The sequence below is a fragment of the Pogoniulus pusillus genome, chromosome 25, assembly GCF_015220805.1.
Source record: "Pogoniulus pusillus isolate bPogPus1 chromosome 25, bPogPus1.pri, whole genome shotgun sequence".
Lineage (NCBI taxonomy): Eukaryota > Metazoa > Chordata > Aves > Piciformes > Lybiidae > Pogoniulus > Pogoniulus pusillus.
The window spans coordinates 11,686,012-11,710,216 of record NC_087288.1 but is presented as its reverse complement, the minus strand read 5'-3'; the positions used below and the strand labels follow the sequence as shown (position 1 = coordinate 11,710,216).

The 24,205-nt window shown below is 42.9% G+C and overlaps 2 protein-coding genes across 4 annotated transcripts in view; both read left to right on the top strand.

Moving 5' to 3' along the window:
* INTS7 (integrator complex subunit 7) overlaps positions 1 to 1,733 on the top strand; it is a 48,316-nt gene extending 46,583 nt beyond the window's left edge. For both annotated transcript variants that reach the window (XR_010307052.1, XM_064164464.1), the window contains one exon: positions 1,200 to 1,733. The gene's annotated coding sequence lies outside the window, so the exon portion shown is untranslated. The remainder of the gene's footprint in view (positions 1 to 1,199) is intronic.
* An 856-nt stretch (positions 1,734 to 2,589) lies between these two features.
* The window catches only part of LPGAT1 (lysophosphatidylglycerol acyltransferase 1), a 74,530-nt gene continuing 52,914 nt past the window's right edge, over positions 2,590 to 24,205 (top strand). The window contains exons 1-3 of one of the 2 annotated variants that reach the window (XM_064164467.1): positions 2,590 to 2,738; positions 3,045 to 3,194; positions 3,612 to 3,879. In XM_064164467.1, the coding sequence (XP_064020537.1) occupies positions 3,642 to 3,879 (238 nt within the window). In that variant the 5' untranslated portion in view covers positions 2,590 to 2,738; positions 3,045 to 3,194; positions 3,612 to 3,641. Of the gene's footprint in view, positions 2,778 to 3,044; positions 3,195 to 3,611; positions 3,880 to 24,205 lie in introns of both variants that reach the window. The other variant, XM_064164466.1, reaches the window with a different exon arrangement.

The following is a 24,205-nucleotide window of genomic DNA, read 5'->3' as shown; positions in this document are numbered from 1 at the left end:
CAATAGATGTGTTTGTGTGTTACTCTGTAACATCCCCACCTCAGTAAGAATGTGGTTTTCCTTCTTGCAGGCAGGAATAAATCTAACTTTTTTCTGTGGTTTTGGCCTGTAGCTTTTTTTTTTTGAGGTGAGTGGGAGACAACTCCAGTACTAATCATCTGCTCCAGCAATCCTTGAGATGAGTGATAGTATCTGTATCTACCAGTTAATAAGCACTTTATAACATTTATCTTTACACTGATCCATAGTGACATCCCTGTCAGCATTTCCATGAGGCTGAAAAGACAATCACAAAGTGGATTTCCATCAAAACATAAGTAAACTTCAGAGAAATGGTTAAAAAGGCCACAAATTCAGAGTTACCAATGTTTTTTCTCTTCTTGCATTTGTAATAGGAAAATGACAAACAATATATAGTTGAAAATTCAGAGTTACCTATTTCAATGTTTTTTCTCTTCTTCCATTTGTAATAGTAAAATGACAATCAATATATAGTTGAAAGCTCATGAAACTCTGAGATTGAGGAATTGCATCTAAAAATTTGAATTAAAAAAAAAAAAAGGCAGTCAAAGCCAGAAATAATTAAGGAAACTTCTGAGCTTCAGCATTAACAATTACTGACCAAACTGGAGGAGGGAATGCTTACTGCTTAGTTGTGGGGTCTTTGTGTTTGCAGTAATGATGCACACACACATACATGTTAACTTCATTCTAGAAGACTCTTCAGAGGCTGAGTGACAGCCAGCAGGCATCTCAAGATCCGTAAGGAATATTTTGCTGTGCATGCTTCCTCTGGCGGGGGTTGTCCATGTGAAGGCCAGGAAATGAAGAATAAGGGCGGGTCTTTGCTATTAGCTCATTCAGCAAAGTGCTAAACCACAGCTTCCTAAGCTGTAAGGCAGTCATTCTGACAAAGAATGCTTTGTATGCCTGCTTCCCCATGTGCAATTCCTGCAATACAAATTGCCTTATTCATTAGCTGTCTAATAATTCCTGCAGTCCCTCGTTTTGATGCGTCAGCTTTGAGGGTATCATTCACACTGTAAAATTTAGAATAAAATTATTCAGATGTATCAAATTTTAGGAAAAAAAAATGTTTTCCATTTTGGAATAATACATCAACAAGGCTTTGTTACAGGGATGCAAAAACTGAAATGTAACTGTAGTTATGGCCTAAAAATGTCCTTTTTCTACTTGAGGCTTTTGGAGCAAAATTCTCCTGAAAAAGAAAACGTTCAAGTGTACGCCCAGAGATGTCTACATGAGATATGAAAGGGAGAGGGAACCAAACGACCAAACCCCAAGTCTTGACGAAGCTGGTAACACTTTATCACAGCTCGAGTTGAATGTATAATGACTACTGAGTACAGCTGTTAAACTTCACCTCATAATGAAAAGAACATAGACAGAGTAACACCTAGACTTGGAAACACTTATGTAATATGTCTCCTTTTTGTTGAGAAAGTCATCAGTTTTACTTTGTTTTGTTCAAAATGAACAGGATGGCATTTATTTGGTTGTTTATATTTTAAAATTCCCAAATGAAATTTATCTGCAATAATAACTTTGTTTTCTTCCTGGCATGGAGGATGAGATTTAATTTTGTTATGGAACAGTCATCACTGAAGCCTCATTGTCCTGGAAACAGTGGGCTAGCTTTACGCATGACATGATCTGCATGGGAAAGTAGTATGTTTTCCAGCCTAACAAATAGAAAATGTTTCAGCACAAAAGTCCTTCATATGTTCTTAAGGTGTAAAGAAGAGAAGCAGATGAAAAAAAAAACCCACACTATAATAGTTGAAATAGGCTGAGAAACTGATCCTGGACAGTCTGGAGGAATGAAGGAGGTCTGACAGTGTTCTTCCAAGGTCTGTACAGGGGTTACCAGGAAAACAGAAGCAAACTTGTCTGACAGGCATAGTGATGAACAGATGAGGCAATAGTCCTGAGCTGCTACAAACGATGATGCATTTACCCAGAAGGCAGAAATTTTTCACCACGGAGTGGTTTTGTAGGGGTGCAGCTTGTGTGGAGGAGGCTGTGATGGCCCTGCCTCGGCTGCTGCTGGGCCGAGGTCAAGTGTCTGTGTGGCTCAGAAGGCTCTGCAAAGGTTTTCTGAACGCAGACGCTGGGGTTCGTGGTAGCAAGGGTGGGATGAAGAAGGAAGACGCTGTAAAAGGTGACCTATAGGAGGAACTACAGAAACAAAGGAAACATTTTGATGCTACCCGGGTCAGAAAAGTCTCTCTGGTGGCGCCGATGAGCCCTGTGACGTGTCCTGTCCTCCACTTTCCCCGATTACTCAAACTCCGCAAAACGGCAGCAAAGGGGAATGTAAGCAGAAGGTCACCAAGAGGGAAGTATGAGGCCAGATCCTGCAGCTTCCCGGCCGTCCCTGGACAGGAACGGCAAACCCTACTTATGCCCGCTCGGCGGAGCCGAGGACAGCTTGCGGGCCGCGCCAGGAGGTGCTCCCGATGCGGGGAAAGCCGTCAAGCGGACGAGGAGGCCTGCCGTGCTCCGCGCTGCCGAACCTGAGCGTGTGCCTGTGTGGAGAGGCGGGGGGCGCCGCCGCCCACGCTCTACCCCGGGGGCGGCGCTCTCCGCTGCGCCAGCCCCGCTTCTCGGCTGCGAGCGGGCGGGCGGGCGGTCACGCAGCCGGCGGGGGCGGGGAGTGTGGCCCCAGCGGTCGGCATGAACCCCGGGTGGCCGGCGCTGCCCGCGGCGGGGTGGAGGTACAGACCCTGCGTGGACTGGGCTCCCGCCCCTAACAGGTGCAGGGTTGTCCTCTTGTCCCCGGCACCAGCCTGTCTTTTCGGGGCCCGGGCTCGCTGGGGTCCCGAGCATGCAGGGAGGGTAAAGGAAGGGGCGGAGAAGGGAAGGGGCGCCAGGCCCAGCCCGACCCGGCGCGGCGGCCGGGGCGGTAGAACCGAGGTGAAGCCGCGGTCTGCGCTTGCCCGCCCGCCCGGCCCGGCGCGGCGCTCCCGCCTCCCCGCCTGCCGGCCCCCGCGCTCACGCCGCCCGCCCCCCTCTCTTCACAGGGAGCCGCAGGGCGAGTAGTGCTGCTGTGGCTGGGCCAGCCACCTTCGGGTTCATGTGCCACTGCCGGCCGGGACTGCTGCTTCTGTCGCCGGGCCCAGCTCCCCCAGTCTTGTGGCCGCTTCCGCTGCTGCTCCGTCGCCCTGCCGTAGGTGAGTTCCGCCACCGGGGCCGCTACCACCCGCGCCCCTCAGCGCCGTCCGCGGTCCCCGGCTCCTGTCAGCCGCGCTGGGGCGGGGGAAGAGGCCGCTGGTGTCTGCGTTAGCGCCCGCGACCTTTTTTGGGGGCGGAAGATGAAGGCCGGCTGGGACCGCGCTTGTGCCCTCCTGAGGGGAGCTGTGGGTTAGGGTCTCTCGGAGCCTGGCGAGCTAAGGAGAGGGACTGGGTAGGGGGCAGTGCCTCTGCCTTCATGCTCCCTGGAGCTGGGCTAGCAGCCTTCCGCGGTGACTAACGGAGGAGGAAGGCGCGGGCAGCTCGCAGGAGCGGGCTGGGTCTGGGGCGGGTACCGTCGCCTCGCCTTACCCCGCTCAGAAAGCGCTACCTGTGCCTTGTTTTTCCTTTCCCTGTAGGACGGTCCCGCTCTCTTCGCTCTGAAAAGAATGGCCGTGACTCTAGATCAGGCCCGACGGGTGGGCTATACCTGTCTGAAAGCACTCCTCAGGTTCGCTTTTATGGTCGCCAATAACCTGGTTGCTATTCCGTCCTACGTCTTGTATTTAATTGTGCTGCAGCCTCTCCGACTGTTGGATAGTAAAACCTTCTGGTATATCGAAGGAGTATTATTTAAGTGGCTATTAGCTATGGTGTCTTCCTGGGGCTGGTGGGCAGGATATACAGGTAAGAATATCTTATTAATCTAAAATCTATGAAACTAAAGATGTAAATAGGTGTTAAAGCATAGATGTTTTGACGTGGAGATAGCTGAATATGGGGGATGTGTGGGGTGTTTTTCTTTCAGGTTTCTTATACAGATGTGTTTCTAGACTGAGATGCTGAGTGTACTGAAATGTTTTTCAAAATTTTGCATACAAACTTACTATGTGTTGAATAAATTCTTTTTCAGTCAGTGGTTTGGCTTAGTATAACTGTAAATGTTGTTTTTTCCATGCACTGCCATAATTTTGTTTTAGTGTTATGTGGAAAAGGTATGTTGTTCAAGAGAGAATTTGTACTGTGTGTGTAGCTGATAGAGCCAAGCTTTTCTTTATTAAATCTTGCATCTCCAAGTCCTCTCCACTTAAAGTCTCAGGACACAAGACTGAAGTTTGACACAAAGCCGCATGAAAAGAGTAGGTCTTCTATTCCTTGCAACAGCAACTGTCTTTTCTGCTGCTTCAGAATGGAACAGAGAGAACCTCTTCCACGCAAATAGTGACACACAGTATTTCTTGACTGTATGGCTTTTCATTAATTGTTAGCACAGCTAATTACAGAATCTGTAGGGGGTTTCCCCTCTGCATACTTGCTTTGCAGTTGTTACTGAACTTATTTTTGCTTCTTAGTGTTCATAGGTTCATCAGGGGGATGGACTGAACTGAAATCCGAAGGAAGCCCTTGTCTTGTCTTCAAATGCACTGATTTTCATCATGCACTTTGTGCAAGAAACGAACCATTGATTCTTTGTATGTGCCTAGACCTTAAAAAGAGGAGTAATTTGCTTTACTCTGTACAAAATCCAAACAGTCCTCCTAAAATTCTTTCCCTCTCTTCTGCCCAGGCTGCATCGGCAGGTCTTGTCCATGTAAACAAGGAAAAAAAGGAATGGCAGTACACAGCTCTGGAGTCTGGTCAGACTCCCAGTTAGTCAGAAAGTCAGTGTTGACCCAGATGGAGTGCTATTTTTGTTAGGCTACAAGACCTGAAGCCTCTCTGATAATGTGCTTTTTGGTACCCTGTCGTGTGCCTTTTCAAGACGCAGAAAGTTTCTGTGGATACTCTAGGTGAGCTTCCAGTTCTTCTCAAGGAGATAGTGGCAGCAGCAAGCTAGGTTCTGTTGAGCTAGAACCATTGCAACATTGCACTGCTTAAAAATTGCCTTGCCTGGTACAGCTCAAGCTTTTCCAGCTATGCTGTTTTAAGAATCTTTTTATATCTGCTTATTAAAAGAAGTCCACATAGTATTTGCAGTGGCAGGTATATTTTCAGAAGCCTTCTTTATGCCTTTGAGCACAAAGGCCTTCCAGAAGGGTGAACTGACTTTCAGAGTGTCAGGTGTGTTAATTGGAAATGGGAAAGTTTATGGGTGTAATGGTAATGCTGAAGTCATAAAACATATGACCCTGGGGATTTGCTGTGTATATTGAATGCGCTAGTTAAAATTCAAGCCACTGTCCCATGACAATATGGTTGTCAATTTTTGAAAGCAATTTCCTTGGGATAGTTTGACTGCTGACTGCAGAACTGTGTGGTTTCTTTTGCCTATTGCTTGGAAAGTGGTCTTAGCATGATCTGCATATCCTGGAGCCTTCCTGAAGCATCTGTTGGTTGGTGTTACTGATGTATCTTGACAATTTGAAATCCTTTGTTTTACAGTCTCAAAATGTCTTAGTATGTTTGTTTGAAGTATCACAAACAGCTACACAGAAGTGTTTTCTGGGATGGTGTATGGGTAAGGAGGCCCTTCTTTTTGCTTTTCACTTATAAAGCATGGCATTTGTTTTGGGGAGGGCTTTAAGCAAATGCTTGCTCTTATCTCTATTATTTTTTTTCCATACAAAAACATATACAAGTTTTATACTGAGAGGTATAACTAGCAAGGATAGCTCATTTCCTTGTCCAGTCTTTCTTTATCCTCATCATTGCTCATTACCACTGCAGAATAAACCTGGAAAACATCTATTTTTCTAGCTTCAGTGTGCATAGAGTAATTTATTTGTGTTTCCAGACTGATAAATTCACAAAAGACTGTTGCTAGGTCTCCCCTTTTTATAGAATAAAACATAACTAAATCAGATCAGAAATACTGCTTTATTAGAGTCAGTGTCTAAGACTTGCAGTGGTGCTTCTGAAAGAGAAGACCTCAAGAGCAATGTCTGGGTTTAGTTCCAAAACCTAAGTCAGACAGAGGGTTTGCAGAAGTAAATGCAAGATAATGGGCACGCATGGGTTCATTGAGAAGATGAAGGATTTTTCCTTTTCTTTTGAGTAGCAGAGGAGTTAGTGATGTGTTTTTAATTATTTTGTAGTTTGTTTTTTTTCTATTTGTTTTTCACCTGGTTTCTTTCTCAATCAAGGAGAACAGTTTACTTGTCTCTGGAGGTGCTGTTCTGCTTCAGTTCCGCTGAAGATGTATTTTGGTTTTGTAAGACTTATTTATCTTTCCCCTTCTGAGCTTTGGTCACCTGTTGGGTGAGATGTGGCACAAGTCATTTTTAAGTAGAGACTTAAACTCAGCATGCAAAGTAGATTCAGGGCAGGTTATTTTTTTCCCTGTAAGTTTATATGTACTTGACACCAAATGAAGAAAATATGGTGAGTGCTAGATTTTCCTTCTGGGCTGTTGTGTAACTGTTGGTATATTTATTGAATAAAGCTGGAAGAATAGAAGAAAACTCTGAACTAGGTCTGCCCTTCTCCACACCCCCGCATAAACCTGTGTTTTTATGCTAGTATCCTAGAGGATTTGTCACAAAAATTACATGATCTGTGCCTATTCCAGCAGTTCTAATCCATGCTGTGAGATAAACATAGGTGCTTCTGTTTGCAGATGCACGTGAACTTACATAAAGAGATAGCATATAACTGGACAAGGAAAATAAAGGCAGGAACAGGAAAAGAAATTGTAAAGGTCACTTTCCTTTTTTCCTAATCTTTTTCTTCTTAAGATGCAAATATGAGAGAGAGTGTGGGTATAATTAGTTGCCTTTGATTTTTAAAGGGCAGAGCATGATAAATATCTGCGTTGTTCTCTTGAACTCTGTAGTGTTTCTTAAGGAAATTTGAGTGTCTTTTCAGGAAGAACATGCAGATGGTCTGGCAATGTTATTTTATTTCTATATACTTTCTGAGAGGGCTTTTTATAACTTCTAAGCCTCTTTCATCTTTTTAAGGCTTTTTGTATAAATGTATTGCTCTTGTAGGAGCTGTTCAGTTAGGACACTTGGAATCTGCATGTTAGTGTGATCTGAAAGGCACCTTTCCCTTAGATAACACTTCTAAATATTTTCCTTCATTTGTTGGAAGATGCATTCTAAAAAAAGCAAACTCAAGAGTGCTTGATACTTTGTTGGCAAGTACCTTTCTCTCCCTACACTATAACTTGTCATTTAAGTAGTGCAGTAGATGGAATGGGAGGGAGACTGAGCTTATCTGTGATGGTGAATTTCTGATGATCTGTTACAGAACTAGCTTTAAAGCAACAGTCTTCTGTATTTGAACTTCTTTGGGCAAGTAACTATTGTAGACTAAAGTTTAATATCCCTGTATCAAATAGCTAAAAACAGGGCTGCTAGAGAAAAGCTTGTTCTGTTTCATTGCCCTTAGGCAGACTGTTTTGTTGTCGTTTCCTGCTAAGTGCAGAAGTTGACATTAGTCTATGGTAGTGTTGTTGCAGTGTTGCAATCACAAGTCTGTCGGACAGCAGAGTAGTTGGTTAGCAATGCAGTCTCAACACTCCTGATGCTGATCTTGTGTTTCACTTTGCTCCACGCAGCTTGGTCCCACCTGTAGAGAGTGGTTATGTGTGCCCAGCCTGTACCTCTGGCTGGGGTCAGGGAGGAGCTCATGGAGAATAAGTCTCTCTGTGCACAACAGCAGTCAATGCTCTTACGCCTGTCAGAGCACCAGAAGGGAGAGGTGTTGCATGTGGTCAGCAGGCTTGTATACATCTTGAAAAGGTGTCTTGAGAGTTGTGCTTGGAGTATTTCGTACTCCATCAGTGAAGTGGACAACTTGATAAAACCTTCTGTTTTAGCCTCTCACCAACACAGAGTCTTGCAATAATGTTGAACAGGTTAGTGGAGTGTGGGCTGGTGAAAGACAGTGTAATACACCTCTGTTACCACACACACAAAAGTCTTAGTGTGGTGAGTATACTTACTGTTAGAACAATGCAGTGCTTAATAAAAAGTTAACTGACACTATGGTGTTGCCTATTACTGTTCTGTGTCTGCTAGGAAGGTGACATTTAAGCAGTGCCTGTAAGAACGTTCTGGTTTTGCCAAGTGATGAAAATTTCCCCTTCTTAATCTTGTTTCCTTAACTCAAAATTTTCTTTGTTTCCGTTTCCTCAGTCAACAGCCTCAACTTCTCAAGTCTTCTAAGAATGTGAGCGTTTTATCTTCTAGAACTGTAAAAGATAACAGGTGGAGTTGCACTGACAACATGTGAGAACAGCATGCTTTGTCTGTGCTCCTCATGACAAGCTGGTCACTCCTCAGGCAGGAAGTGCAGCAGACGCACTTCAGAGATGAGATAGAGTAATTTTTTTTTGGTCCCAGATAAGGGAGGAGGTGTTATTTCAGGAAACATATCTATGCCTCTAACACTATGATTGTTTTTTAACCTCATCTATTCTTAACACTGATTTTTTTTTAAAAATGATGGTATTTTGGGTTTGGACTGGTCACTATTCTGAGGACTGGACAGGGGAAAAAAACTCATATTTTTAAGACCAGGTAGTGTGTGAAATGGAGAAACAAAATTGCCTTGTTTTGTATTTTCCTTGATGTGACAGTAGATTTGTATAGCAACATACCACATGAACTTATGCTGGGGCTGTGTTGAGATCTCTGATGTGTAGATCTATGTGTAGGTTAAACTGAGATCAAGCAGGGATCTCTGAATTTATTTTGCTGTTTGTAAGAGGGAGTTTGTGTGTAATTTGTGATCTGTCTTGATAAGAAAAGGTCAGTGTTGAATGAGTTAGAGACATTGGAACTGTTTCTACTGTAGTCTCAGAGCAAAGGATCACTGTGCCTTTGCGCAAGAGAAGGTAAGCAGCACTGTGAACTCGGTGTCAGCTTCTTTGTGCAAGTGTCTGTAAAGAGAGCTTTACAGTGACCCTTGTCCTATTTTAATGATACATAAAATCACACCAGGAAATTGCTGTCTCTCCTTTTTGGAACATGAGTTGCAGCCTTTACCATACTTCTTCGTAGTTCATCTAGTGTCAGCAATATGTCAAAAGCAGTAAAGATTGTATTTATTTTTTCTATTGTAACATTTAAGTTTAAAAGATCATTTCAAAAGATCAGCAGAGCACTTCAGCAGTGCTCTGTGAATCTTATTTTTAAAAAGCTACTACCTGAAAGGAGGTTGTAGCCAGCTGGGAGTTGGTCTCTTCTCCCAGGCAATGAGCAACAGAGCAAGAGGGGACAGTCTGAAGCTGTGCCAGGGCAGATTTAGGCTGGACGTGAGGAAGAAATTCTTCACAGAAAGAGTGATTGGCATTGGAATGAGTTCCCCGGGGAGGTGGTGAAGTTACCATCCCTGGAGGTGTAAAAGAGTCTGGATGGGGCACTTAGTGCCATGGTTTAGTTAATTAGAAGGCACTAGGTGATACCTTGGACTCCACAATTTTGATGGTCTTTTCCAGCCTGTTTGAGTCAGTGATACTGCCTTCTGGCACAAACCAAGAGTAAAGATATGCAGGTTGTAGTGGTGGTGTGTGGTTGTTGTTTGGTTGTTTTTTTTAGTTTGCTAATGGTATTTTTGTTGCTCATAACTACTGAAGTATTTTTTTTTCTTTTAGAGTGGATTAGTCTCAGCTCCTCTTCAGCTACTCTGGATAATACAAAAACTGTTTCAAGCATATCAATTTTGTCACATTTGCCTAAGGATAGTAAAGGTGAAATTGAGGAATACCTATGCAGAAAGGTTTTGGGATGTGTTTTCATTCCTCCTAGTTCTTCTGGGTAACTAAACCATGGCACTAAGTGCCTCATCCAGTCTCCTTTTAAACACCTCCAGGGATGATAACTCCACCACCTCCCCGGGGCAGTGTGTAAATTCAGGCTAGCCATCTTACTTTTCCCTTTGTTGCTAGTTGAGTGCCTGAATGGATATGACTAAGAACACCTGAGAGATGTGTCTCTGTTCCCTATATCCTTTCTTCTTCTTTTTCTTGATGGTAGGCTTCTAGGAACCACATGAAACACTTACAGGATAACTTTGCCAGCTCTGATTTGCAGAAGCAAAATCCTAGTGAGTTAAATTCTTTCTCCACAAATTCTTTGGAGAATGCAGGAGGGAGGATTTTTTTGTCCGCTTTAGTGGCATGGTCACATCTGTATTTGAACATGCCAGAGATGATGCCTTTGTCAGATGTGGTTTCTCATTCTCATGTAATGTAACTATTTTAAAGCATAGAAATGTTAGAGCTTTTCAAGAAAACTGGAGACAAAAATTTGTGTTTAATGTGGATTTGCTCTGCCTTTATTTTTTCCTGAAAAAGGAGTTTTTTAGAATGGTGCTCCCACAGATGAACAGAATATATCACTTTTTTAAGGTGTTTGAGAGGGGTAGAGATGTCTTGCCAAAGCTTAGTTTGGCAAGGTTTTAAGCCACTAAAGACAGCATCTTAAAAATGAAAGAATCGTGCAACCTTAATTAGGTAGTGTAGTTGGTAAATCCTTTATGGAATATAGGCATAGTGGTGTGAACTGAGCCAAAATACAGCCCCAAGACATGTAATCTGCTTGCATTTGTTTTAATGGAACTTGAACTTTAATGCTTAAGATGGCATGTCAGATGTGGGGTGGTGTAAGCATGTGATTACACTGTTGTTGCAGTCACCACAGTTGAGATAATATTCCAGTCATTTTATATGCAGTTACTGAAGTAATTGATAAGCCTAATATGTTTGCATTTATAAAAATGTTCTTTGACACCAGTGAGAGATTCTGCATATGAGGCTTGGTGCAGGTGGGGGTGTTTTTTGGGGGTGGACATGGTGTTTGGATGTGAGGTTTATTTCCCCTTTGCTTCCCCGCAGCCGTTTCAAATGGAGTGCTGCTGAAGAAAGCTGGACTCAGCATTTCAGGCTTTTCATACCATTGCTGCTTCCACCTTACTGGCCACATATTATTTTTTGCTTAAAACCATAGTTTCTAACCCAGTTTGTTTTATGGGTGTAGTGAAAGAAGAAGGTGGGTACATGTAGCAGAGAGAAAGAGGAAGGAGCTACATCTTTTGGAGGTAGTTCAACAAATACATTAAAGCTTATACCACTGCTTATGACCTCAGGTCCAGAGAGCAGTGCTATAAATTCTCTATTGTATGAATAAAATGTCACTTCTTCACCTTTTTTTTACTATTTTATTAAGTGGTTAGTGTTGTTTAAACTGGAGAAGGACCTTCTGCAAAGTTCTTTTAGAGAAGGAAACTGAGCATAAGCTGGTAAAAATGGGTTTATCAGGAACTGAAAACTGATAAAGACATAAAAAGACCAACGTTCATTTTTTCATGAAAGCCTAGCAGTGGGGCTTTTCTGAACTTTTCTCTCTGTACTGTTTGAGCTACAGAGACAGTTGTAAAGAACTGATAAAGTACTTCAGCTGTGTGAATAGCCAACAGAATGTAGAGCTGAATGCACCAAATAAATAAACTTTAAAGTAGCAGATTTGGAGAGAGATTAATATATCCAGAGAAGGGCAATGAAGCTATTGAGGGGCCCCTGAAACACAAGTCGTATGAGGAGAGGCTGAGGGAGCTGGGGTGTGCAGCCTGGACTAGAGGAGGCTCGGGGTGACCTCGTTGCTGTTTACAACTATCTGATAGGAGGTCGTAGCCAGGTGGTGTTGGTCTCTTCTCTAGGTTGGACTGGAAGATCTTGGAGGTATCTTCCAACCTGGTTGATTCTATAGTTCTATGTACCAGAGCACTCCTGCAAAAAGTTGCAACTTTATGGTGACTACTTTTCTGAAGGCAAGTGGGGTTGGTCTCTTCCCCCAGGCAACTGGCAAGAGAACAAGGGGACACAGTCTCAAGTTGTGCCAGGGGAGGTCTAGGCTGGATGTTAGGAGGAAGTTCTTCCCAGAGAGAGTGATTGGCATTGGAATGGGCTGCCCAGGGAGGTGGTGGAGTTGCTGTCCCTGGAGGTGTTCAAGCAAAGCCTGGATGAGGCACTTAGTGCCGTGGTCTGGTTGACTGGCTAGGGCTGGGTGCTAGGTTGGCCTGGATGAGCTTGGAGGTCTCTTTCAACCTGGTTGATTCTATGAGTCATGCAACGTAAACTGAAACCTTGTAATTTTGAAATGTTACAGATCTAAAAGGTAAGGAATTGTGCCTGTTTAAGGAGTCTGGTAGTTTAAACTAGCTTGGAGATTCACCTTAGTTTTGTAACTTAAGTAAAGGGGGGACAGGAAAGATTAATAGCCTTATTACTGCTGCTCACTTAGGCAGAACTAAAATTAGAAATGGTGTTCTAAGAGCAAGGGGCAGTGCTCCCTCTGTTTGGGAAGATGTGTTCTGGAAAGTTGATCTTTAGGACAACAGAACAAGTGCTAATGGATGTGGGTTTTTTGATCGCAAAAGAGTTTTATTTGAGAGGTTGTGGTTTTGTTTTTGTTTAGTTTAATTTGTTATCTGATATCTCAAAACCTAAAGGCATATGCAGTGTATGTGGAAGCCTGTAGTGTCTGTATTGGTTTTTTTTCTGTTCTGAAAAGTAAAACATTAAGAATGCATGTTTTTGATTACTTCAAGCATTAGTTGTAGGATCATGGAATGGTTTAGGTTAGAAGAGACCTCAAGGATCATCCAGTTCCAGCCCCCCCACCATAGGCAGGGACACCTCCCACTGGAACAGGTTGCTCAAGGCCTCATCCAACCTGGCCTTCAATACCTCCAGGGAGGGAGCAGCCACAACTGGGCAACCTGTGCCAGTGTCTCACCACCCTCACTGCAAAGAACCCTTTCCTAACATCTACTTTGAATCTCCCCCCTGGCAGTTTAAACCCATTCTCCCTTGTCCTGTCATTATAAGACTTTGTCAATAATCCCTCCCCAGCCTTTCTGTTGTTCCCCTTCAGACACTGGGAGGCCACTATAAGGTCTATTTGAAGCCTTCTTTTCTCCAGGCTGCAGAGCCCTAACTCTTGTAGCCTGTTGTCATAGCAGAGCTGCTGTAGCCTACTGAGCATCTTTGTGGCTCTCCTCTGGACTGGCTCCAACAGTTCCATGTCCTTGTGTTGGAGGCTCCAGAACTGCAAGCAGTATGTTTGGGTGTGATGTTTAGGGTAGGCCATTCAACACCATTTTAATGTATTTTAGTGTCTTGGGTGTCTTTTTTATTATCTGTAGATAAATGAGACTGTATTTTAAGCATATTTTATTGATGGGAATAAGATACTTGGTTTACAGCTATTCTTTTTTTTCCTCCCACATTTCTTACTTGCTTCCTTGCAAATCTGTCTGCAATTGGCTAGATGTTCTCATGAGCTCTGTGAAAATTGGCTGAGCAGAGGAAAGAGAGAAACCCAAATTAGTGCCTTTAGCTGAGGGTAGCACAGGCAGATTTCATCATCTTATGCCATTTGACAGCTGCTGAGTGAGTAGTTTTGGGTGTGCCACAGCACCAGTGTATCTTGTCTAGCCCATTGAGGAGGAGAAGGTTAAACAAGAAGTTTTTTGGGAAACCATGCCTGGTTTCTGTTGTTTCTTCTCCAGTAATGTGTTAATCTGGCAGTGACAGATAGTGTATGGAGCATTATCCTTTCCCTCAAGTGATGTTTAATCCATTTTGCTTATCATAACCTTTTGGATCGAAAGACATGTGGATGGTCTTGATATTAATGAAAAGGATAAGGTGGTAAAGGAACTTCAAGTATTGTGGTTTTAAGACTTTCTAGTCTCTATATGAAACAGAAATTGGTATAGACTCCTAAAAGTAGGACTGAAAGGACATCAACCTGACTGAAGCTTTCAAGAAAGAATGGTGATGCTCAGGTTACTGTAGGCAGTGCATAACCAAAGAGAAAGTTTTGGATTTGATCCAGGGACATGTAGAAATATGATGCTTGAGGTATATTTGCATGTATTTGGGAGGACCTAAGAGAGAGCAACAACGTGGATGTAAGCAGCATGAGGAAGGTCAAGAAGCACGCATGAAAGATTACATTAGAAAGGTGGCCTCTTGAGTTTTGTTCCAGCACCTGGTGTCTTTTAGATGGCCTGACAAACTGCCAACTCTGCTAACTGCTGTCTTCCGTTCCAAATGCATTCTTTCATGTGCATTTTGAGTTCTGGTTCTTGTCTTTCTAATAAAATTCAATTGTTGTTGTTGTTCCTACCAACAGCTTTACTTGGAAATAAATACAACTGGAGACTGTGTATACACTAATATGGCATGAAAGAGCTAGGAAGTGCAGGTTGGATTTAAAAAAATACTTTCAGATGGAGGTAGAATTAATAAAAGTGTCTGTTAAGTTTCTTGCATGCAGTGGATTATGGAAAAACAGATTAATTCTTTTTTTTCATTTGATATTCTTTTGTCTTCAAACTTAATACTTTGGTCTTTTAGCCTAGTAATGTAGGCAGGGAATGTGATATCAGCAAGGCCTTTGCCCAGTTAATTCTATTGTTTTGGATATATTTTGAAGATTGTTTGATGCCTATCTTGGGCTTCTGGAGTTTGACAAGATTTTTGCAGGCTGGACAAGCACTTTTCTCTCTGCAGCATGAAGGGCAGCATACTGAAATGTTTTTCCTGCCCTTTATTGCTTGCACTCTGCATGAATGTTTTAACAGCCGACTAAACTTTGAAAGCTAAAATGCAGAGCTGATTTCATGTAACCACAAGTGGTGGCACCATACATTGTCACTGTAGGAAGGCTAAGAGTTAATTGGGTGGCTGCTGTCATGAGGAAGGAACCATAGCAGGTAGCCTGTTCTTTCCTTTTGCAAACCCATTACCAGCCTTTCCCAATACTTTGCAAAACCAGGGTAGTAAATCTGAGTATGTTGTCACTCACTGGGTTTGTTTTGATGCAGGATTTCTTGGAGCAATGTATAGTGGGTTTCACTAGACAGGGAGAACTACATAGTTGAAGTGTGTTGACTAAAGCTCTTTAGTCTGTGGGAGTGCTAGGGTTTGGTAGCCTAAATAAATTTATTTTTGTCTAATCTTCTTTTGTATGAGTGAAGAGTTACTTGTAACCTTCTGGCAAGCACTTCAGGAGCAGACCAAGGCACTTGTAGCCACAGATCATGACAAGTTAGATGCAAAGTGCTTACAGTTCCTGTTGGTGCCCACAGACCTAGGAGTAGTCACAACAATCATTTCATTGTAAAGAGAAATTTTGAGATATGCAATATCTTCTTGCATTTATGGCACAGTTTCTGTATTTGAAACATGAAGCCCTATGAGGAGAGGCTGAGGGAGCTGGGGTGGTTTAGCCTGGAGAAGAGGAGGCTCAGGGGTGACCTCATTGCTGTCTACAACTACCTGAAAGGAGGTTGTAGCCAGGTGGGGCTGGGCACTGCTCCCAGGAAACCAGCAACAGGACAAGAAGGCAGTCTCAGGTCGTGCCAGGGGAAGTCTAAGATGGATGTTAGGAGGAAGTTGTTGCCAGAGAGAGTGATTGGCACTGGAATGGGCTGCCCAGGGAGGTGGTGGAGTTGCCGTTCTTGGGGAGGTGTTCAAGCAAAGCCTGGATGAGGCACTTAGTGCTATGGTCTGGTTGATTGGCTAGGGCTGGGTGACAGGTTGGACTGGATGATCTTGGAGGTCTCTTCCAACCTGGTTGATTCTATGATTGTGTGATAGAAGGCTATTTCCATAGGCTTTCACAACTCTGTTGCTCAGCCACTTTATGGGTGTTACTCAGAGGAACTGCTCTACAGTGAAGTGCCGTTCTTAACTCGAGTCTATTATTTGCTGTTTGTTTGTTCTGTGACCCCAGCATATATTTGCTGCCATTTTTACCATTTGCTCCCAAAGTACAGGAACACTTTTTTGCTCAGAGATGTGGATATTTTATTTTTTTTAAATTTGAGGAAGGGGAAAGCAGGATAAAAAGCTTCAATTACCGTTACTGCACCAGCATATTTCAAAATAGGGACCTGGTGCATTGAATATTAGTTTGTGCACTAAGAATGAAGGGTAGGTGTTGGAATCAGCTGTTTAGTATGTTTGAGTAAATGTTTGTATCAAGTCCGACCATTTTATGTCTGTAAAAAGTGCTACTGAAACTCCCAGCAAGACTGTCAGCCACAAATCCAAGGTATTTTTTGCAGTTGTCAGCAGGTGTAAGAGGATTATTTGTTTTGTAATAGTAACAGATGCTAGAGAGCTAAACTTTTATTAAAATTAGGAACAGTAAACTTTCTGCTGCTGCTGTGAGGTTTATCAGCTAGAATAATCTCGGGAGATAGGCTGGATTTTTCCTGCCAATTAACTTTGTTTGTGCACTGCCTCTGATTTTTGTGATGAAGGTCTTCTACCTACTGGCAACCTGAAATGTGGCCACACACTGAACTGGTATAGGACAACCTGGGGTAAATTTAAATACAGTGAGAACCTTTAGCTTGGTTCTTTTGCTGTGTTATGCCAGTGAAAGTACTAGCTCAATTTCCCAACTGGAATTATTGTCATACACTTTCAAGCCTGCTTCTATAACTTAGTGTGGCCTACTGGGAGGTGATCTGATGGAGAACAGCCCTATAGATAGGGACCTGGGAGTGCTGGTGGATAACAAGTTAACTATGGGACAGCAATGTGCGCTTGTGGCCAAGAAGGCCAGTGGGATCCTGGGGTGTATTAAGAAGAGTGTGTCCAGCAGATCAAAGAGGTTCTCCTTCCCCTCTTCTCTGCCCTGGTGAGACCTCATCTTGAGTACTGTGTTCAGTTTTGGGCTCCCCAGTTTAAGAGGGATAGGGATCTGCTGGAGAGGGTCCAGCAGAGGGCTGTGAGGATGATGAGGGGACTGGAGGGCATGGCTTATGAGGAGAGGCTGAGTGACCTGGGGCTAGTCTGGAGAAGACTGAGAGGGGATTTAATAAATGTTTATGAACATCTGAGAGCTGATCAGGACATGGGGGGACAGGCTCTGCTCACTTCCTCCATGGGATAGGACAAGGAGCAATGGATCTGAGTTGCAGCACAGGAGGTTCCACCTCAACATAAGAGGGAACTTCTTTACTGTAGGGTTCCCAGAGCACTGGCACAGGCTCCCCAGAGAGGTTGTGGAGTCTCCTTCTCTGGAGACTTTCAAAGCCTGTCTGGATGTGTTCCTCTGTGATCTGTGCTAGATTGTGTGGTCCTGCTGTGGCAGGGGGCTTGGACTTGATGACCTCCTTGGTTCCCTTCCAACCCCTAACATCCTGTGATTGTTTCAATAATGGGGTTTGCATAAACATAAAACTTAGTATGGGAATTTGCTGTTGTGCTAATCTGCATCATGAACTTCTTGATTTTTTTATGATTGCATTATTTTGATTAGATATATGGTAATTGAACATCCTTTCCCTCCTGGCCTTCATGAAATCCATTACTTGAAAAAAAACTAGTGTATTACCTAAAAAGTCCAAGAGAGAATGTTTGTACAGCTCCTGTTCATGTTACAAATCCTTCGTTGCAAGGACTGTTGTTTGTAGCATGGGGGAGAAGTTTAAAGTTCTTGAAACCAAATGGTACAAACACCTAAGTCTTATTTTAAATGGTTTGTCTTTCTGCCTTTTTGCATCTCTGTCTAGTTTTTTTTTTGGCTCTTTGCATGCCTTTCATTGCTAAGTGTTTCCCTCCACACTGCAACTTGGAAATATCTGATGACTTGATTCTCTTAACCGTGTCTAACTGGAGGGTGGTGCAGAAGTCTGTGATTGAAGGAAAGAATAATGCTGTAGCTGTTTGATTAGCAGCCAGCTTTGTTGCTTGAGGATATTGAATTTTAGCTGATGCTGCTTGTGCAATCTCAAAATACGCTGTTTGAATGTGTGTTTCTAGTCTTGTGCTCAGTAGCTCTGTTTTCTCTGTCCAGAGTTTAAGCCTCTTGTTCAAATGGCAAATGTTTTTCAGGTGGAGACAATGTTCTCTCTTCAGTGGTTACTGTGGGGAGATGGCAGAAGGTAGTGAGTGACCAAACTTCTAGATGCTTCCTTGAAATCATACAGGAAGCTTGTAATCTCTCATTTTAAGATTCATAAGAAACAGCCATTTCTTCCTTGGCTGGTTCATTGCTGAATGTCACCAGTTGCTAGCTCTTTGAAGCCTTATTTTCAACCTAACTAGCTTGGAAATGTAGACTACATAGGAGCATAATCTTCTATATGGCTAGAACTGTGACTTTCCAGATATCTTACTTTTCTTTTTAAAGAAGCTGGACAAAAGTTTTTGCAGAGCTTTATAATGGAGCTTTTTGCTTCTTAAACAACAGTGAAAATTCTGTGCAGTCTTTATCAGGAGTTCACTTTGAGCAGTTCTGTGATAAGTTCCTTCAAGCCTTACATTTTGCTGTCCAGAAGCAGTAAGGACTCAAGATCTGTCTCCTTTGAAAGCAGAAGTCAAAAATCTGGTGTGAGTTATATCCACCTGTTTCTGATAACAGATTATCCTTTATTTGTTGCCATTAGAGTCTGCTAGTATCTTTTTCTTCTTAAAACAGAATTACAGAGTTTCTCCAGTGACTTATTTGGAGGCTTGCTTCTGTCTTATGGGTTTGTTTTCTTCAAGTGGAGTCTTTGTCCAGCTTCCTCAGTGTTTATATTCTGGACTACACTGTACAGACTTCATTTCTGTCACATAGAGACGAAAGGTTTTGTAGTACACAGCTCTGTGTAAGCAGCCTCATGGTTGAAAGGGAGCTCTGGGAGTGCTGTGGTCCTCTATGGTGGCTTGTTTCAGCCAGCTTGCACTAGACTTTTGCCATTGGAATGGGCTGCCCAGGGAGATGCTGGAGTTCAAGAAAAGATTGGCTGAGGCACTTAGTGCCATGGTCTAGTTGACTGGCTAGGGCTGGGTAATAGGTTGGACTGGATGAGCTTAAAGGTCTCTTCCAACCTGATTGATCTATGACCAGCTAGTTTGTGTCTTGCATTTCTTCTGTCTGTCTTTTGATCAAGATCTTCAGAGTTACCATCTGCAAAGCAGGTTCCAGCTGTTCCCTCTGATTTAAAAGACTTAGTCCTTTCTGTGGAGGAGACTCGACTGCCATTTCACGAGTCATTTGCTTTGCACAGACCATTAGCCTAATGGGATTTTTCATGCTGTTGGTGTGGATATACTAGGTTTTGATGTTGATTGCACAATCTGAAAAGTTCTCCTTTACTTAGGACCTTAAACCTGCGTGTATTCTCTGGGCATTGTCTCCCCTGGGACCTGACTGGGAAGATCTGCTTTTGTCCTGTACCTGTTCTCTTTTCAAGACTGTATAGGATAGCTGTACTGCTTGGGAAGTGAAGTACCTTATGAATGACATCACAAAGAATTTCACATCTGGAAAGACAAGCAACAGGATCAAGTTAGTGTTGTATACCAGGGCCAATGACTCAGAAGGAAGCAGTAGTAGTGGTGTCATTGTTTGTGGTACTGCCCACGGATGGATTCTGCTGCCTAGATAGTTGACTCTGCAGAGACAGCCGAGGTTGCTGTTGCAGTGCAGTACTTGAACTGTGGCAAAGGCTGTGCTCTTACATTGCTCTCCTAGGGAGAAACTATTTTCTTAAGTTTGTTTTCCCCAAACAAATCCAAAGCTCACTGAAAAAGAAACAGCTATCACCTTGTCCCTGTCTAAAGAGTGGTTTTATAGTGCCCATGGCACCTGGCTACAAACTTTTGTAGCAAGGATGTTTAGCTTTCTCTTTTGTACTTAGGCTTACAAGGGAAAGTGGAACAGTGGGGGTCACATATTTTAACATGTTCTGATTTTTTTTTAACATGTAACATTCTTTAAAAGAACAAAAACTTTGCTTACTATGCTCTAACAACCATAACATGCATAACAGTTTTGTTCTAAAAAGAAAGTCTTAGCAATTTCAAAGGTGACTTAGATGGCTTGTGCTGGTTATTCTTTGCATGTTGGGCCAATCAGGCGTGCCCAGCAAGTCATAGAATAGAATCAACCAAGATGGAAGAGACTTCCAAGCTCATCCAGTCCAACCTAGCACCCAGCCCTAGCCAGTCAACCAGACCATGGCACTAAGTGCCTCATCCAGGCTTTGCTTGAACACCTCCAGGGACAGCAACTCCACCACCTCCCTGGGCAGCCCATTCCAATGCCAATCACTCTCTCTGCCAACAACTTCCTCCTAACATCCAGCCTAGACCTCCCCTGGCACAACTTGGGACTGTGTCCCCTTGTTCTCTTGCTGCTTGCCTGGCAGAAGAGACCAACCCCACCTGGCTACGACCTCCTTTCAGGTAGTTGTAGACAGCAATGAGGTTTGCCTTGAGCCTCCTCTTCTGCAGGCTGCACACCCCCAGCTCCCTCAGCCTCTCCTCACAGAGCTGTGCTCTAGGCCTGCCAGCAGCTTTGTTGTCCTTCTCTGGGCACATTCCAGTACCTCAACATCTCTTTTGAATTGAGGAGCCCAGAACTGGACAGAGCACTCAAGGCATGGCCTGACCATGGCTTCCACTCTCCTGAAATTCCATGAGGATTCATTCTGGTTCAACTGGTGCTGGCTGCCCCACTGTCCCGTCTTCTGATAGCTCTGATTGTCCTGGCTTGCTCCTGCTTTGTCACTGGTAGGGTTTTTTTTTGTTGCTTGGGGTTGTTTTTTTTCACCAGCACAGATGCCCGCATGATGTTCCCGTGGCTCTCTCTTTGCTTCTCAAATATTAGAGCATCTTGCCTAAAATAAGAAAATAAGAAATATCTTAAAGATTGTAGGATAAGTAATTGAGGCTTTCCCACTTCACATATTGGGAATTTCTTGTTTACTTATAACTGCTATAATCTTTAAGTCATGTTTATGTCAGTTGCTCTATCAGAGTGTTAGGTAGTCATTTGATATTTGAATAATTAAAAGTAGCTCCATTTAAATGTAGCTGCCTGCATGCTTTGTTTGCCATGCAGACAAAACAGTCTCCATAAGATAGCTTGCCATAATATTTTGTAATAAAGGATACAGATAAAGAAGTTCTGAAGATGTTTAAAATCTTTTGTTACCAACACCACAATCTTGAGGTTACTGGTGCCACATTTTTGCCTGAGTCGTCTAGTCCTAAGTGAGTCATATTCTGCCTCTTTTGTCCTAAGATTTGAACTGTCCTTTAGTGTTGTTTTTGCTGCCGTTGAGTGGCAGTAAAATGGAAAAGCCTTGCTAGTTTGTATTGTGCTTTTTGACTGTAAAGACTGCTCCTTTTCATGCCAGAGAATGAAACTGTAGGTTTTGTTTTGAAGGTATTCAATAAAAAAGAATTCTGTTACCATTGTGTTTTTCTTTCTGGTATCAGGCTGTAGATCACAGAATTGTTTAGGTTGGAAGAGACCTCTGAGAATTGTATAGTTGAACCCACTGCTTGAAGCAGAGTCAGTTGGAGCAGATTGCCCTGGTCCACATTGAGCTGGGTTTTGAATATCTCCAAGGATGGACACTTGACAGCATCACTGTGCAACCTGTGCCAATGCTTGACCACTTTTATAGCAAAATTGCCTCTTTCCCCCCACCTTGTATTGAAGTGAGGGTCTTCTGTATTTCATTTTGTGCTAGTTGCCTCTCAGCCTGTCATTGGACACTGCAGAGAAGAGTCTGGTGAAGTTGTATTTAGTCCTCTCTTTACACCCCAGGTACTTAAATATGGGTAAGATTCATCTCTGGGGTCCTTTCTTCTCCAGGCTGAACAATCCCAGCTCTTTCAGCCTTTCATCACATGGAAGATGCTCTGGGCCCTTTATCAACTTAGCAGTACTTTGTGGGACTTGTTTGCATCTTATATTGTGCTGTGGACCCCAGAACTGGACTCGGTGCTCCAGATGTGGTCTCTGTTTGCTGAGCAGAAGGGAAGGACTGCTTCCCTCCACATCTTGGCAATACTTTTCCTGATATTTGCCCTGCTATGAGGATGCATTTCTGGCTCATAGTGAACGTAATGACCATGACCCCAGGGCATTTTTTGCAAAGCCTCTCCCCAGGTGTGAGACTCTTGTTGAACTCCCTGAATTTCCTGTTGGCTCATTTTTTCAGCCTATTCGTGTCCATCTGTATGGCAGCATGACCATCTGGCATGTCAGCCACTCCTCCTGCTTCTGCAAAATTGCTACAAGCTTTTAGAGGATGCATTCTGTCCTGTTATTCAGACTGCTAACAAGGATGTTAAACAGTACTGGTTCCAGTATCAACCCCAGGGTACAACCCTAGTGACTGGCCTGCGGGTGGACTTCATGCTGCTAGAGGTGATGATTTTCTATCCTACAGCTTTCCTCTTGAAGCTGAAGTTGCAGTGTTGACATAGTGGTTTTCTGACTTATTTTATTTTTTCTACTTCTCTTTCTCTAAATGAACCTTTCCCTTGTCTTTTATTTCTCGTTCTTTTCAGATCTGTCTAGAGAAGGCCTGCTTCTGACATTTTCCTGGCTTAAATATAGGAGGAAATAAGTTCTTCAACTGATGCAGAAAATAGGATTTTTTTATTTTTAAAGATACCTCTAACTTTTAAGGGAAGAATGAAAAACACCATAGCACTTTTGTTGAATGGCTCCTATCTGTTAGTGTTTCATACGTCAGACCCTGCTTGTCAGCTCAGTTCCTGCACAGCAGTGGTGATGGGACTAGGAGTGAAGTCCTGTAGTAACCTGCTGGCTTCAAGTTATTAAAAATACAGAACTGCTGCCATCTGTTCTTTGCTTGCAAGGTTGATAAGGATAACAATAAAAGCAAGCACAGGATTTGTAGCATTTTTTAGTTACCCAACTGCCCTGGTATGTGTTTTGATCAGAGAAAAACTCTCATACCTGTTCTCACTACTCTTCTATGGTTGTTAACCTTTTACAAAGAAATATGCTTGAATTGTTGCAGTGGGGTTGTGTTCTGAAATTCCTGTTTTCAAATTAACTTTTGTTCAGTTCTAGGAAAGCCAAGGTTGTTTTTCATAAAGTAGTCTTACAGATATAATTTGCTTTGAATGTATTTTGGATTGTGACCATACTTAAAATACTGTAGTTTCAATACATGATACACTCATCAGGACTTCTAACACTGTGGTATAAGCTTGTGAAAATCTGATATTAGACCACCTTCTTAAGAGGTCATGGGTAAAACAGCATTTCTAAAACAGAGAAAAGTGTTCTGTGGCTTCAGTGTATGAAGTGTTTGAGTGGTGAGAATTCTTTCGCACTAATAAAAATTATCCTGATATGATAGAATCAGCCAGGTTGGAAGAGACTCCCAAGATCTTCCAGCTCTATCCAGTCAACAAGACCATGGCACTAAATGCCCCATTCAGGCTTTTCTTCAGCACCTCCAGGGATGGCAACTCCACCACCTCTCTGGGCAGCCCATTCCAATGCCAATCACTCTTTCTGGCAAGAAATTCCTCCTAACATCCAGCCTAGACCTCCCCTGGTGCAACTTGAGGCTGTCTCCCCTTGATCTGTTGCTGGTTACCTGGGAGAAGAGACCAACCCCACCTGGCTACAACTTCCCTTCAGGCAATTGGAGACAGCAATAAGATCACCCCTGTGTGTTTGTTCTTCTCCTTAATTTTTTCAGCTCTGTAGCATCTAAGGAGCAACATAATATATGTGCACCAAATTTTCTTGGAACCTTTTTAATGTAAGCAGTCTTGTAGCCTTATGATTGTAGAAGGAGATTTCTCCCCACATAAACTGTCAGTCTTTGTAAACTGACAGTCTTGCCTTCACTCTGTGTAACAACTTAGCTGATAGGCTTCTGTTGAGAGTCTCTTCAGTGCTTGTTCTATGGGAATGTGTTTCTTTGCTTCTCACTTGTCATGTTACAGATTTTTGGTCATTCCCAGAGTGTTTGGAAGCTTTTAACTAGTGAAATGCAGAAGTTCATCTTCAGTGTAAATACCTCTTTTTGATTTATGGTTGCCTTGAAGACAGTCCTGTATATTTTGTCTTTATTTGGTGTTGAAAATAAACGTTTTTGAACATAGAATACAGTATTTTTTTCCACAGTATATCTGGGAATTACCAAAATGTTACTGAGTATCACCTTGAAATGTGAACTTAAGGGATAGCAATTAGTCTGAGATGTATTTACTGGTGGTTCAGATTCCTCTGTCTTTTTAGGACCTTGGTGACAATGTGGTTCTAGCTAG